Here is a 16,878-nt window from a genome sequence, read left to right on the forward strand (position 1 = left end):
TGGGCCGCCCGGAGCCGCAGCTCTGGGCACGCTGTCCTCCCTCAGCACAGCCCGTGGGCAGCTGCTGGGCCTGCACCGCCTACTGGCAGGGTAGGATCACCCCCATAACGTCAGTTCAGCTGATCTGTCAATAATGCCAGGGAAACATATAAAGTGTACCAAAACTATCAATGGGGAATTGTGGGGCCAGCAGAATAAGGGCAGGGATTGTCCCCCTGTACTCGGCCCTGCTGAGGCCACACCTGGAGTGCCGTGTCCAGTTCTGGGGTGCTCAATTCAGGACGGACATGGAGGCGCTGGAGCAAGCCCACAGAATGGCAACAAAGCCGATGAAGGGTCTGGAGTACAGGTCCCATGAGCTGCTGAGGGAGCTGGGGTTGCTGAGCCTGGCAAAAAGGAGGCTCAGGAGAGACCTTTATCACTCTCTGCAACCACCTGAAAGGAGGGTGTGGCCAGGTGGGGGCTGGGCTCTTCTGCCAGGTAAGAAGTGACGGAACAAAAGGACACAGTCTTAAGGTGCACCAGGGGAGGTTTAGGCTGGACATTAAAATGATTTCTTCACAGAAATGGTGCTTAGACGTGGGAATGGACCACCCAGGGAGTGGCAGTGACACCTTAAGTTTTAGCTTTTGTATTTTTCAGATGCTGTACTGCCTTAGCATAATATCACATAAAGTGTGTTAATAAGTTCTCTTCACAGCTTAGTTTAACAAAACAATCCTTTTCCAGCAAGACCCAAGGACACCATTGCAGCTTCAGGCTCAAAAAGTATAAACAGAGAAATGAGGAGAAGAGCAATTTGGGAGGACGGGACTCCATAACCTGAAGGTGTAATTGGACAATTGGCCCCAATGTGTAAATGGACCAAAACTTATGAAAGTGTGAAAACTCATGACCAGTTGTCCCTCTTCTGTCCATCCTGGGTCCATCCTGGACAGAGCCACAGCCAGGCTCTTGTACAGCCCAAAGTGTATCCTTTGAAGGCCTTTCAACAAATACCTACTTTATTCCTTCTTAACTCTGTCTAGCCTCTGTTCCAGGTGAGCCTCTTTAGGCATCATCAGTTCAGTCACTGTCCTTGGAGGTGTTTAAGGAAAGACAGGATGTGGCACTCAGTGCCATCATCTAGCTGACATGCTGGTGCTCAGTCACAGGTTGAGCTCAGTGATCTCAGACGACTTTTCCAACTAATGAATTATGTTATATCATATTTATTTATTTTTTATATTAAGAACACTTTTTTTTTTTTACAGACGTTACTGAGGGCCTAACATGTCTTTAGGCTTCACCCACTGATCAAACTGCTCTGATGTAAGGAATCCCAGCTTTATAGCAGCTTCTTTTAACGTTGTCCCTTCTTTGTGCGCTGTTTTGGCAATCTTGGCTGCTTTATCATATCCTGTTACAAAACAAAACCAACAAATTATCCATTTGCAATTTTAGATGATTCATCAGAGGTGAGAGAAAAGTGGGACACATTCTTTGGAAAATTATTTGCTGGGCATTACTATTACTGCTTCACTCAATTTGCAGGAAATGCACACCAAATGTTTACTCCTTACTTGACCTGAAAGTAAATTCTGTTATTCTTGTCTTAATTAATTTAGATCCAAGATTTATGGGAACTTCTCCTTTAAAAAAACCTCATATTGTAATCTTTCACTCGACCTCTAATAATGGTAATTTAGAAAAACAGGTACATAAATTCTTCCAATCTGCTTTTGACTCTAATCAGTTATTTTTCTAATACCCTGGCATGGCCACTGCAAGGAGAACACAGCTTTTACAACTGCAACTGGTGATGCTGAAGTAAGTTAACTTTTGACCTGACTTGGCCATTGTGACAACACAAATGAAGTGTACAAAATAATGTTACCACAAAATATTTTGGTATGTTCTGAGAAGTTTTTGAGCCTTAAACCTACCTATATGTGGGTTCAGTGCTGTTACCAACATCAGAGATTCATTCATCAGTTTGTTGATCCTATCCGTATTGGCTTGGATTCCAACTACACAGTTGTCAGTAAAAGAAACGCACACATCTCCTAGAAGTCTTGCAGAGTTTAAAACATTTTTGATCTAACAAGACAAAGAAAGAAATACCAATTATTTAATTCAGGTATTACTAGTTGCACATTCTGGCACCTTTGTTCATAACCGGTGCAATTTCAATCTATTTAACAGGCTATTTTCCTTCCAGTATCTGAAGGGGGCCTACAGGGAAGGCAGAGAGGGACTTTGTCAGGACCTGTAGTGATAGGACACTGAGCAATGGGTACAGACTGGAAGGAGGGAAATTTAGGCTCGATATCAGGAAGAAATTCTTTACTGTAAGGGTGGTGAGATACTGGAACAGTATCTGAGGGATGCTGCGGATGCCCCAGCCTTGGCAGTGTCCAAGTGTTCACTGAGGGTTTTTTCTGTCTCTAAGCTATCTGACTGTACAGTTACTTAAAAAGTCCTAGATATGTAAAACTTTATGAACTTACCATCATAGGCTTAAAGACATTCAGTTCAAAGTGTCCATTGCTTCCTCCTACAGTAACAGCAACATGATTTCCCATAACTTGGGCTGCCACCATGGTCACAGCTTCACACTGGGTAGGGTTCACTTTTCCTGGTTGTGAAAGGGAGAGAAAAAGGTTACCAAAGGAGAAGGAAGAGGAAAAAGAGAAAAAACAAACCAACCAGGCCAGCAGCCTTTTACTAAATCACATTCAATAGAAAATGTTTTGTAAAAGGTAACTTGTCTTAACCGTCTGGATCTGCACACCACAGAAAATAAGGTTATTTCCACAAATGATATTGAATTGAATTTACTATTCCAATATTTTCAGCAAGGATTTGTAACACAGCTATGGCTGCTTCAGCAGTCTCCCAAGACTCTGAGAGCTTGAAGATGAGCTCAACAGCTCAACATGTGCATGAGCTAAAGAGCTGTTCATTACCACAGTTTTTAATAGTCAAGAGATTATCACCTGTCTTTACATGTGCAAGTTGGCATTTCTGGGATATCCCTACCAAATCTTACTCAGCTCAAGGAAAGTATTACTGATGTGTTAGAATTACTCTGTGATAAAATTAGTACACTCTGTCAGAAAAAAAGCAAAACAGAAAACCCAAAAAACAACCCCCTGCCAAACCCAACAAACACATCAAGTTAGAGTGGTCTCCAAGCAAGTTTGTTTTATGGTTTTATCATTTATTTTTTAGACATAATCCTAATAAGAACATTCATTGTTTGCTTTTTTAGAGCCAGATATGTTCATGACCTATTTCTTTTATAGTTTATTATACAGGAGGAACAACTTAAAATAGTTTTGAATGTGCAATATTCATATGGACATACTTTTTTTAGAGATGAAAGGAATGCTTACTAGTATTATTCCTTTCTTTCTTATCCTCCCATACAATGAGATCACTGCAGAAGGGAAAATACGAGTGCATAACACGAATCATGCCAGGAAGCAGAGACCAAAGTAAAGTTACATGACAGTGTTGCTACAATTCACAGATTAAAGATTATTTCAAAAAAGCCTTTACCTAAAAATTGTAGAGATCCTGCAATTCTAGAAGAAAGCTTTGAGAAGTAAGTTTGTGTTAATAAAGCCATATTCTTACAGATATACACTCCCCCAAACACTTGCCAGCACACAGCTGTGCAAACATTTTTATGAACAGAGGTTTTGGTAAAATAGGGCAGTGATTCTCACAAATGTCAGTAAGTCTGTAATTCTCTCAGATAAAACCTGAGAGAATCACAGACTTACTGATTTTTTTAACAGTATTTGGTAAACATCTGTTAAAAGACAGTGGTCAAAAAAAAAAGAGGAACAGGTCATTTTCCTCTGTGTGTATTCTCTGTACCTGGCATGATGCTGCTCCCTGGTTCATTTTCAGGCAGGATGAGCTCTCCCAGCCCAGAGCGTGGCCCAGAGCCCAGGAAGCGAATGTCATTAGCAATTTTCATCAGACTGCATGCCACTGTGTTCATGGCTCCACTGAGCTCCACCAAGGCATCATGAGCTGCAAGAGCTTCAAACTTATTTGGAGCAGTGACAAAAGGCAAACCTACAGGGAGAGGGTGGAAAACATTAAACCAGTGAAGCACTTCCTTGCAGACATAAACCAGACAATCAAACACACAACTAGCTTAATAGAAAATTAAAAATTAACAACCCTGTAAGATCATCTCTTTCCTCTAGAGTTTTCTTCACAAACATATTTCTTAAAGTAAATTAAATACAAAAATACACAATGGAAGTCACCAAAATACATAAGAGCATAAAATTTGAGCATCCACCTAACAACAAAGGTACAAATTTCAACCTTTCATAGTGTGTTGCATTCTAAGCACTGCTTCTGTACCACAGTGTTTTGTGAATGTCAATAATCTTTCAAAAGTTAGCCCAACTTAGGCATTTCTTGTATTACATCAAGTTAGACACTTTAGATTGTTAATTGCTGTGATGCTTTCAGTTATAAAAACAGATGTTTCTGCAGCATAGTGAAGGCATTAGGGTAAGTAAGAAGTAATCACAATGGAAGGGAACAATAAACCAGCCAGAACATGGGAAAGCTGGATCAGACTTAGGAGGATGCCTGTCAATAGCAAGAGCACAGGAGCAATGAAAGGAACAGCTCTGTTTATGTTAATTAAATGCCTGAGATGTAAGCCTAGGTTCCATGATGAAAAACATTCCCTCGGGACTTTGCCCTGAAGGGGCAGTCCCAGCAGAATGGGACTGTAAAAAATTACAGACATCACTAAAGACTGACTGTGGGCTGGATTTCTGTCCCCCAGAACGACTGATCTGAGCTTTCAGCACCAGTTCAAAGGAGAGCAGCATGATTGCCATATCTTCCAGTGTTTTGCACTTCCTGACAAACACCAAATCCCACCCAATTTGCATGGACTTGTGAACTGCACAGCTGCCTTCTGTTAGAGATGCCTATCCAAACTTCTCCTTTTGTTATTGCCAGTAACCACCCTCTGTAAGAGCGTAAGGAACTTCAGGAGTCCACCCTACTCATACAATTTGCCCATACAGGATGCAAAACATCCACTGACATGGGAAAGCTTCTGAACACCACCAAAACGTGTCCTGTACTGCTCCTGGCAGCTGTTGTTTACAGCAAGTTACTTCTCTTTCAGGGTACAAGACAGTCTTGACCCTCTGAAACACACTGAATAATAAATCCATTGAAACAAAAATACTGTCACTAAGCAACTTCAGTTTTACAGCAAATGTAAATGACAGATGTACACATTTGCTGGGGGGGGCATTTTGAAAACTGATACTGTGACACAAAAGATCTGGTTTAGAGATCAAAAAACTCAAGTACACTATAAATTAAGTTTAAAGATCTATAAAGACAGGATTTAAAAAAAAAAATCAGAGAGTTAACTTCTTCATATGAAAAAAACAGAGTGGCTTTGGAAGCATTTTTTCCTTCTTTTGTGCCAAGTTGCTGTAAATTAAGAGAGCCAGAGGAGGAAAGATCAAGACAGAAGCATTATAGTTGGGCTAATAATAGAAGTCTGAAACTGTATCCATATCCAAAGAGCCTTGCTTGGATAAACACATCATTTCAATCACTTTCAATGCACTGAGTATACTTTTAAATATAAATTGCACAAAAAATCCAAAGTAGAAGGCATATAACACACAGCATTAACAAAAGCTTCACATTAAAATACAAATAGAGTTCAAGCTTATGAGAAGTATGGAAACTGGACAGATTTACTTTGAATTTGACTGCATGTCACATATACTGTTTTACTGATAACTCACTCCCACATATTGTTTCTCACCCGTCAGTTCAGCCACTTTAGCAGCAACTTTCTCAGCAAAGCCAACCCTTGTGTTCAACCCCGTGCCGACTGCAGTGCCGCCCGCTGCCAGCTGATACACCCTTGGCATGCTGGATTCAATCCTGGCCACGCCGTATTTGATTTGCTGCACATAGCCACTAAATTCCTTCGAAAGAAAGGAGGACAAGTTTAAGGAACAAAGGCAACAAGCAAGAATAAGCATCCAGATTATTTAGATTTTTAACATGATTTGACCAATTCCTTTAAAAACCTAAAGGCACTGAACTTCACCCAAATGCTAAATCTAAGCATGTTTTCATTAAGAGGGGAAGTATACATCTATTAAAGGACTGGTCCCATGCACCAAAAAATTATACATTAAACCAATCTTAATATACAAAGACATAATATATATATAATTATACATAATGCATCTTTCTCTCGCTTTTTATCTTAGTTGCGTACTTAGCAGGATCTGATTCCATAGTAAATCAGCTCCAAGATTACATTAATGTTCTCAAACAACAAATAGAGAAATGGATCTTGGGCTTTGCTCACTTAATTTTAGTTAGTAAAAACCCCACCTGTGCATTCTTGGAGAAAGTCCATAAATTCTACTGCTGTTCTGTCAATTCAGTTTAACTCATTACTAAATTACTGTAATATAAGCCATTCCTGACAATATGATAACATTTGCCATCTTTATATATATATATATGTATATATATATATACATACACACATTTATACAAATAAGTTTATGTATTGAAAATTTTCATTCACAGTATTTAGTAGTTCTGTGTGTTGGCAAAACATAACTTACATAAATTTACAGATTACAGACAACAAGTACCTCTTCCCTGCAATGTAACAGAGGAAACTGTGCTATGCTATCTGGTAATGAAACATCATTTAAAACTAATTTATATTTTATTACTCTTAGAAATAAAATACACATGGAGAAAAAAATTAGTAAAAATTATGATGCATGTATTACCGTACAGCATATCCAGCAAACTCCAGTACAGACTGAAAATACTCAGGCTGAGATTCAGCCGTTTTCCTATATTTTATCCTAAACTATCAATTTAATTTAGGCATCCTTAAGTTTGAATTTTCCAAAGAAAGGCATAATTTTAAATATTTTTTTTTACCTGCCCAAGTGTAAGTGGAACAGCATCTTGCGTATGAGTGCGCCCTATTTTAATGATTTGGGAAAACTCTTTGGATTTCTCTTCAAGTGCATTCTGTAGCTTCTTTAGTCCAGGTAACAAGACCTCATTAACCTCCTGGGCAGCAGCAATATGCATTGCTGTTGGGAAAGTGTCATTTGAACTCTGTGGAAAAAAAATCCAAGTATATTAATTTACAAACTTTTCTCACCATTGCTGCTGAAAGATGAGTGGCTTTATTCTCTTTATCTCATAAACTATTAGAAACTAAACTAAGAGTAAGCAACTTAGGGGTGTTCCACAGGGTCAGTTCCTTATTGACACATCAACTTTTTATGACTACATCCACAGAAAGTTAAATTTAATAGATTGTTCATAACAACCTTGGGACAAAAAAAAAAGAATTACTATCATAGTTATGAGAAATGGCTAACAAATGGACAGATGATTTTAAAGGAGTTGTAGGTGACTTTAAAACACATGTGTTGCTTTGATAATGTTAAATCCATCATTCACAGAATACTAAGTAAGCACAAAGGATCAGGAAGGGAAACAATCAAGTCAGTGGCTTAATCTTTCCTTCAAGGTAGGTGAAGCTTAAGAGAGAAGCATAATAAAATGCCTATCATGATCCAACTTTTAGAAACTGGACCTGTATTTAACATCTTTAAGACTGTAGCAGTGGTTGTCACAAGCCCACCACTGTCTAATACATTATGGATGAATTTATCAGTCATGAATGAATTTGAAGTTTTTAATCTGAAAAGCTCACACTGTCACTGAAAAACATCATGAAGTTCATTTGAACTGAAAAAAACAGAAAACTGTTACCAATGTAGTCCACAAAACATTTTTTAACCTAAACAGTGGATATAAGAAAACTCAAAATTTACAATTCGAAGACACAAAACTTTTGAAATGAAAAGCAGTATAAAACAAGTCTAACAACCTGGCTTTTGTTAACATGATCATTTGGATGCACTGGCTTTTTGCTTCCCAGTGTCCCTCCCATTATCTCAATAGCTCTGTTGCTGATGACTTCGTTGACATTCATATTGGTTTGAGTTCCAGACCCAGTCTGCCACACCACCAAAGGGAAGTGATCATTTAATTTTCCTTCAGCTACCTATAATGGAAAAACCAGAAAAAATTGTTCCACTAGAAAAAAAAAAAACCCTGAAAATTTTATTGCCATAATTAAAATTATGCTCTCTGTTATATTTTTAAATTTACATATAGAAATTAGTGAATTTCACTAGAATAATTAAGAAGTTTTTACGTAATACCAGATATTAGAACCCAAAAAAAACCACTTCCTATGCTTTTTGAAGACTGAATTGTGAAATACAGAGATATACAGAATTTGATTTCATATTCTACAGACATAGACAGAAAGTATTTTTAAAAGGTACTTTAGGTTACATCTTCTCTCTGTGTAACTGGACTCCCATATCTCTCAATAAAGAAATTTCAGGCAGGGAAGTTCCAGACCTCTTACACCTGCAGACATTACATGCTGCATCAATAAAGCCAGCAGATGGCTGTCAGTCTCGAACACCTCCTTTCTGTAAGGCATTCTTGTGTTTGATAAACATTTTTTGGAGCCTGTTGAATCTTAGACACATTCAGAGAGTTTTCTAAAGGTGTCTGTAATAGTATCAAAATCTGTGCTCAGAAGTATCACCCACACATATTAGACTCAGAAAAAGGAGCTGTTGTCACAAAGGAGTTGTTGTCACAACTCTGAGGCTTAACAATCAGATTACCAAAATACATCAGTCCTCCTGGAATCATGTTCAAGAAAGGATCTTCTGTATGTCTCATCTTATATAGGGGCAACACTCCCACCTCCAAGAGTAAATTGATTCCTCTTTTTAAGTTGTGTTAGAAAATAATTTTGGCGGTGAGGGAAAGTGTATCACAGCAGGCGTGCTTTTAGAATACAATAAAGAAAGCCCCAAACAACTTTCAGAATTTATGAATCTAAACTAAGGAGCCTTAATCCACCAAATCTTCTAATGCACCTTTAACTAGGGGAACCCTAGAAACCAGAAGAAAAGCCTGGATATACTCTGGAGTTCTCCAAAGCTATTGGGTCTTAGGACTTAAGGTGCTACAGCTGGTAAGAAAGGATACAGCTTCTGCCACCACCGGATTGTTTTTAAGCTAGTTAGGACAAGAAAGCTCTGTAAAAATGCTTCTAGATAAAAAAACCTGTTGATTTATTCAAAGCAAAACACCTGGTATTATCACACCTCAAATAATGGTCACTCACAATTCTGCACTTGGGTGGCATTTATCAACATGTGTTTGAACATTCTGTCATTTCTTTACAAGCAAGAAAGAAAATAGTAAAATATTATATTAAGTAAATGATCTCTGGAGAACAAGATCCACTAATAGGAAATGCTTTCCTCTAACAATCTGAGAAATGCAATCCCCCACCCTCCTGAGAAAAGCTTAACAAAAACACAGCGTCAATTGCAGTATTTTGAACAGCTCATTCCTACCTCATTTGCTGCCTGCACAATGGCTTTAGCAATCTTGGGGTCGAGACCATAGTCTTGATTTACTTCAGCAGCTGCTCTCTTCAAGATGCCAAAAGCCCTTATGACTTGGACCTGAGACACAAGGGTAAGTTTAAACACACAATTTCTTTCCCCAAAGGACATGTCATCAATTTATAGTGCACGCCTAGTTCTGAACCAAACTGCTGCTGATCTTAAACCCAGCAGCAGTCCATCAGCCGAACCAGAGAGCAACCAACGCATCTAGGATTATGCTCCCACCAACAGCAACATTCACCCAAACAGCCCAGAGGGCAAGCACACAGCTCTTTTTGCAAGGTCAGGTATGCTCTGTGTATCAAAAGTTATGTGCATTAGAATTGAACTTTGCTCCATTTCTAAAACAGCCTTTTGAGGGAAAACTGACACATCTCAGTACACAGAGACTCAGTATATGACAAAGCAGGTGCACATTAATGGCCTATGCATATCTACATGTGATGAATTAAGTTTATATCAACTCATGCTATACTAGACTACTTCAATAACAAACTAGATAAATGCTACATCAAATTACTCCATCTGCTTTTTCATCTTTGTAAAGATGAGAGACAGATTTCTATTCATCCTGGTTATTAAAAAATAAAGCAACACCATAAAATTATTCAAAAGCAATATTCAATTTATTTAAACACAAGAAATACTTCCACCAAAATAATAGATTGCCATAAAATTTCTACCTTTAATTAAAATTCAAAGTTGTTCGCACTTCCAGCAAAAGCCTGAGAAGAAAGTATTTAGAAGGTGTTCACTTTCACATACAAAACATACTCTAGAGAAAAAGACAACACAGATTTGAATTACTTACTGGCATCCTTTCTGAAACACCTCCAATCTTGAAGTTCATTGTAGATCTTACAGTTTGGGCACCATAGTATTTGTCACTTGGGACCTTCAGTTCACCAAAGGTATCATATTCTGTCCTGAAAGCCTCTTGAGAAGACTATAGAAAAGGAAAAAAAATTTTAAAAATTCAAACACTGGCAATCAGTATATTCTTTTTGAAAGCAGGTAGTCAAGACAAAGATGGAAAATAACACAAAAAAAAAAATACATGCAGCTAGTCACAGGTGTTTCTAACTACATCTGGAAAGTTGAGACATTGTTCCAGTTTGAGCAGCTGTCTCACCAGAAGTCACAAGTACAAACCATGTACCATTGTCACGTCCTGCTGCAGCGAGGGACACAACAACTCTTGGAGCCCAGAGGCTCAGACCCCAAGCAGACCACCAACAGGGAAAGGAAGGCAACAGGACAGGTCTTGGTTTACCAAAACCCAGGACCCTTCATTATGCCAGGGACCAAGCCAAGACACGAGAGAGTAGGGCTATGGGTTCTATATGGGTGGAGTTTAGGGTCAAGGTCCAATAGTAAGAGGAGCAAGGCACTCCAAAGGGGTGGGTCGGGGAAGACAACCAATGCAAAAAGCTAAGGCGGGAACATTGCAGAAGGATTTAAACCAATGAGGGCCCAGGAAAAGAAGAACATTCTGGGGCCATTCCTCATTTGACAAAATGGGGTGGAGTGTCTTTTCCTAGGCTTGTGGAGGCACGCCCCACAGGGTGGAGGGACAGAATCTTCTTTTAACCTTCTTTAAATCATCTTTAAATCGCAGCTCTTGCCCAATGCTGTCAGCCTGGGTAGAATCCGCGCCTCCTGGGCAGGGACACTTCGCAACTCCCCCTTTTTTATTTATTTTAGAAGCAGGGAATAATCTTTAAGTAGGGACCCTAGAATATTCTTAAACTTAAATTACTTAATACTTATGGGATAACTTAGAGAGGCATTACAACAACTCATAAAGGAGATCCTGGAGACATAATAACGAACAGTAAAATACAATTAACATAACAACGACAATTATAGAACTAATAATTTTAGCTAAACTTGTGACAACAAACAACCTCAATGGGAAGATTAAATGTGAAAGGGACACACATAAGAAGCTAATTTTGACATATGTAAAGAGCAGAAGGTACAGGTTAAAGTAAGTTTAACATAACAATTAATGCAACACTTAATTAAAGTTCTAATTCTTCTCTTTCTTCTCTCTGCTCTCAACTTAATACCCTTATTCTTCGTAAACCACTCCTTATCCTTTTTGCTCACTCTCTCACTGTCCCCCCTTTTCTTTTTCCTTCTTTCTCCTCCCTTTCTCTTCCCTGTAACAGTCTTTCAAGTATTCTGTATTATCACCCCTCCTGATATATATCTACTACACCTATAGGTATAGTAGATATATCTAGGTGTATTTTATGTAATATTTATGTATGGTAACATTTCTATGTCATGTATCCACCTGGCATCTGTTATTATCTAACACAGGCACAGCTGAATTCCTTTTAGCTGACAATAATTTTTTACTTTTTGTAGAACAGCCCAGTAATTTGTGATGATGTGATCACATTCATATGCAGCTCTACAAAGATTATGGAACTGACAAGAAGTAAGAACAGTTCACTCTTCCTCTTCCTACACCTTGGTTAGCAAAGTCTCAGTTTTCTGTGAGAAAGGTATTCATCCTTTCCCAGGAGAGGAAATTACCTTCTTTCAGAGTCCTCAGGAAGGGGGAGAAGTCTTTTTTATTTCTTTATCATGGATAGAGTAAAACAATCTCAGCCCTGTAGGCAGGGAATATACATTTACAATACTGGGTTCCTGACCTAACCGCGACCCTCAGGGGTGAGTCTTTGGGAAACAAACCTCTTATCAATAAAGTCAAGTCAGTCTTGCAGTGCAGTGACAGAATAAAATCAAATGCAAGGAACTATCAACTATCAAGAAAAGCAGAGGATACAAACAGAAACACTGCTGTGCCACCATGATTCATTGACAGTCTGAGGTCTTTGTGCAGATTTGGTTCCCTTATCCCCAAAACATGTATTACTGGAAACAGTTCAAAGCAATAAAGTTGACAAAAGGTAAGGAACGGCTTTCTTAAGACAAGTGACTTTTTTGTTCCGAAAAAAAGATAACCTGGGTATCACTATAAGACACGAAAGAACACAAGCACACTACTTTCTCAAGGTGAAGGAAGAAAGAGGAAGTTTATTCTCTGACTCTAACATTTATAGTTTTCTAAAAGTGACAGCAGATTGGAGGGTGACAGTGACACCTCTCCAATGACACTGGTTAAACTATCAGTTTTATCAACTTTCTTTTCTTTTATAAAAGAAGACAAAACAATCAGTTGTTTACAGAAAGTGTCTGAGAAAGTTCCCTACAAGAATGTCAATATCAGAAAGCCTAGAAAATCTTAAAAAACCAGAGTGACACCTGGGGACTGAAGGAAAACTGAGGTAGAACCTGTATTAACTGCTCACTGCCTCTTCCAATACAAGACATAGGAGCCCTAACATGCTTGTAGGAGTCAGGTTCAAGGCAAGGGAAAGGGAGCAGCTCTTCACACAAGTCACAGACTGACAAAACTCCTTCCCAGCTGATGCTGAGGATGCAAGAAGTCCATCACACTTCAGGGAAGAAGAGATAAGCCCTCAGAAGAAAGATCTAAACTGGGTTATTACACAGACAAACCACAGACTCAGGAAACTCCCTGATGTGAAAATCATAGAATCATTAAGGTGGGAAAAGTCCTCCAAGATCATTAAGTCCAACCTCTGACCAAACGTTCCCATGTCAACTAAACCACAGCACTAAGAGCCACATCCACTTATTTCATAAACAATTCCAGGGACAGTGATTCCACCACTTCCTGGACAGCCTGTTCCAATGTCCGATCACCCTTCCAGTGAACAAGTTCTTCCTGATGTCCAACATGAACCTTCCCTGGGGTGCAGCCTGAGGCCACTTCCTCTCACCTTGGGAGATGAGGCCACCCCCACCTAGCTACAGCCTCCTTTCAGGAGCTGTAGAGAGTGACAAGGTCCCCCCCCCAAGACCCCTTTTCTCCAGGGTAAACAACCCTCAGCTGCTCCTCACAGGACTCATGCTCCTCACCCTTCACCAGCTTCACTGCCCTTCTCTGGACTCACTCCAGCAACTCAATGTCCTTTCAGAACTGAGAGGCTCAGAACTGGACACAGGACCCAAGGTGTGGCCTCAGCAGCGCTGAGTACATAAAGAGTTTGAGTGAGAAAATGGGGAAAGCATCATCTATGTTCACACAGTTCTTACTCTTCCTTAGGAGTCCACTTCTGAAGTCAGACTGTTCCTCTCTCTTTGCTCATTTTACTTGCTCCTTCTTTAGTGAACACTTTAGAGAACACTCCCTCAGTGCTCTTGGACAGAAGCACAGCTGGGTATTGGCCAGAACACCCTCTCCAGCAGCCCTGACCTTCTGCCTGACCAGGTTTGCATCACCATGGATGGCAAGCTGCAGCAGAGAGAGAGCAGTGTCCCAGCCTCTTTACTGTCATTCCCAGCCAGATGGAGACACTGCCATCAGGCACCATCAGTCACATACCAGAGATACCAGCCCTGCTCACTTTGAGTACTTCAGAGGAGGTGGTGCTTATGAACTGGAGGAAATTGCAGCCCAGCCCACAAGAAGGGTTAGCTCTCACATGGCTATCCTGCTCCCCACATCTTGTGTTTTGGCTGATGCTCTCCCAAGCACTGACTCCTCAAGAACAGAAAGCTTACTGTGGAAGAGTAAGTAATTCCTGTGTTATTTAATCCTCTTTGTCCTGCCTGAGTCACTTAGCATTCATTTACATGCTAACAAGAAACAGAATACAGTAAATGCTTCTTTAGTATATCACTACCAAAAACGTTTAATCAGGATGCTTGTGGGTCTTCATGTGAGCATATTAATATTCCATCGGTTGCAATCATTGACTGTCTTCAAAATCCCTGCTTTTGACATTGGGACACCTTGTGAATGCACACAATGCAAAGCTTTCGCAAGCTGGATTAGCAGAACCCATTCAGCTCCAAGCCTAGCTCTCAATATCATCAGTGGTTTAATAACGAAAAGTATTCGCTCTCAAACAATATAAAAAGTTAAACCACTGTAACCTTTTAGACAAAAAAAGCTAGCAGTTGCCCAACTGATTCCTCAAACTTACATAATTCCAATGTCAACGATGATGAAACAAAGATAATAGGATCAGTGCATCCTCGTACAATGAAATCATTATTGAAAGAAAAACAAAACCAACTTTCCTAGCCAATTCCACGCTCATAAATTCCAATGAAGTTAACAGGGCAAGGTGCTTCAAGAAGAATGTCATTTGCTGATTCCTAGTGTAACAGGTGCCGTTAGGCAAAAGAGCAAAGTGATGTTTTTCATGCAGACTGAAGGAACTGAGCTGCAGCATTACTCTCAGCCTGCAGCAGTGACTGTAACAAACACGATTCCCTCGCTCCTCGGCCAGAATTCAACACCTTGAGCAGCTTTATGAGCTGAAGGTCCCAGCTCCTGTATGTAAAGAGGTTTCTGAAGTCACCCCCTGACCCAGAGGACCAACTGTAAAATGGTGCATCAGTGGCACACTCCATCATCCCTGGGCCTCAGGAGAAGCCAAAAAGAGACTTGGAAACTCTGCCAGCAGCCAAAGTAAATTCCTGTGCTCACCTAATTTCTAACCTAGCTACAAGCAAGGCTCTGCTCACAAGTACTATTCATCACATTTACAAAACTTTTTTTTTCCCTTGAAGGCCTGAGAAGGTGTGGTCAGCCCTCCAAAATCCCTAGAACCCAAACACAGTCCAAAGCTTACAGTTAGGCAAACAGAACTGTACTTTTGCCTTGTTGCAGGGCACCGATCAGAACTGATTGCACCATTACACACCAGAGATACTCAAACAGCAGAACCACTGCAGTAATGCTTCCTGTGGAAAATTACACTCATTTATGGATGCAGCAACTTTTGGATGTAAGTATTTCCATTCAAAGAACCATCATTTTTAGCATGTCAAAAGCAGTCTTTCCAGGCCACCAGCATGTGCAATTTTTGTTTTACTGCTCTCCTTTAGCAGATGAAGAATGTTTCAATTTTTAAGCATCGTCTCTCTTTTACAACATAATTTGAGTCACAAATTCTGAAATTTACCCTTTAGAACTCAAACCCAAACATTTTACAATGTTGAGCTACAGAAGGACCACTATGACAATTCCATTTACAACATCTTGTGCAATTTAGCACTAAGTAAAGGCAACACAATAAACATACCAAGACAGCACGACTATTTGGTTGTATCTATGTACACAATGTGTTTTATAACAACTCTTGCTACTGAGAAAATCTCTACAAACATCAAAAAGTGATGGCTTGGGTTTGTTGCGTAGCTGGTTTTTTAAATTTAAATATTAGTTACTACGTCTTTTGGTGGTTCCTCTTTTACATAAAAACATACAGAACTTTTCCTGTAAGAATTCAACAGCTGCTTGGAGTTCCAAGTCCACTGAGGGATGTTTTAAGTAGTGCTGTTATTCAAACTCCAGGGACTCAGAACACACACAGGACTGGTCATGCAAAACACATCTCATTCTTGTAAGACTGCAGGCCAGACTCATAAACACCAGATTTTCAGCAAATCAATGAAGGCCATGATTTACAATGTTTTTCTCAGACGATGCCAAATGGCAAAATAGAAACAGGGAACCATCCAACAGGCCAGTGGTTTGAGTTACATATTCTGCTTTGACACCAGTTTTCTTATTTAGTTAAGTGTCACCCACCATAAAGTTTTTTCACTCACTGGAAAGCTTGTTTTATCTAATGCTAGTTTTTACAAATTCATCAATATTACAGATTGGAAACTGCTGTTCTAGATAAATTGATTAACTAATTTAGTAATTTAGTCAATTTAGTAAACTAAGGAATCGATAAAATCCTTAACACATCGCCTTCTGCTGATATTATTCTCACAGTCTACATTACCTCGTTTTAAGGAGTGAACTCACAAAGATACACCTGAGACTAAGGCTTCCATGCAACATCCAATGCGTTAGAACTGAGACTTGAACTTCTGTATCCAAACAGTGTTTCTGTTTCCCCACTTGCGTCTGAGCCGGACAGTCAACTGATTATACACGAATATCTCCTGATGATGCCCGCTAGAAGCACTGGACACTTCTCAGCTGAAAGCTCCCTAATTTTCAGCCAGCCCCAAAGCTACTCCAATAACGAATATTCCCACTCCTGTGAGGATACAGCTTTTTATTATCTGCACCTCAGCAGCTCCAAGAAAACGCCTAAAATTCCCGTGGAAGCAGCTGCCGCACAGCGCGGCTCTGCGAAGCGGGTCCCGCACCAACACCTTTCCTGCCCGGCGGCTCAGGGCCGTGCTCAGGGCCTGAATCTCACCCGGGGCAGCGCCGCGGGAGAGGGAGAGCTCCGCGCTGCACATCCCGGCCTGC

General features: G+C 39.9%; 1 protein-coding gene across 1 annotated transcript; it reads right to left on the minus strand.

Moving 5' to 3' along the window:
• Positions 1 to 1,191: 1,191 nt before the first annotated feature.
• On the minus strand, positions 1,192 to 16,868 carry FH (fumarate hydratase). The gene is made up of 10 exons (XM_031055638.1): positions 16,692 to 16,868; positions 10,363 to 10,497; positions 9,498 to 9,608; positions 7,937 to 8,113; positions 6,970 to 7,152; positions 5,816 to 5,981; positions 3,868 to 4,071; positions 2,490 to 2,617; positions 1,926 to 2,079; positions 1,192 to 1,399 (listed from the first exon to the last, which is right to left on the minus strand). Exons 1-10 carry the CDS (start codon positions 16,866 to 16,868, stop codon positions 1,257 to 1,259), a joined length of 1,578 nt encoding a protein of 525 aa, XP_030911498.1. The 3' UTR covers positions 1,192 to 1,256.
• Positions 16,869 to 16,878: the final 10 nt, after the last annotated feature.

Source organism: Geospiza fortis, unplaced genomic scaffold (assembly GCF_000277835.1).
Source record: "Geospiza fortis unplaced genomic scaffold, GeoFor_1.0 scaffold206, whole genome shotgun sequence".
Lineage (NCBI taxonomy): Eukaryota > Metazoa > Chordata > Aves > Passeriformes > Thraupidae > Geospiza > Geospiza fortis.

Excerpts from the sequence above, each read along its gene's own strand:
- FH (XM_031055638.1), bottom strand. The coding sequence starts at position 16,868 with ATGTGCAGCGCGGAGCTCTCCCTCTCCCGCGGCGCTGCCCCGGGTGAG. Across the intron at positions 7,153-7,936 it reads ATCATGTTAACAAAAGCCAG|AGTTCAAATGACACTTTCCC; the intron begins GTTGTTAGACTT and ends TTTTTTCCACAG. Across the intron at positions 2,080-2,489 it reads ATGTCTTTAAGCCTATGATG|ATCAAAAATGTTTTAAACTC; the intron begins GTAAGTTCATAA and ends TTGTCTTGTTAG.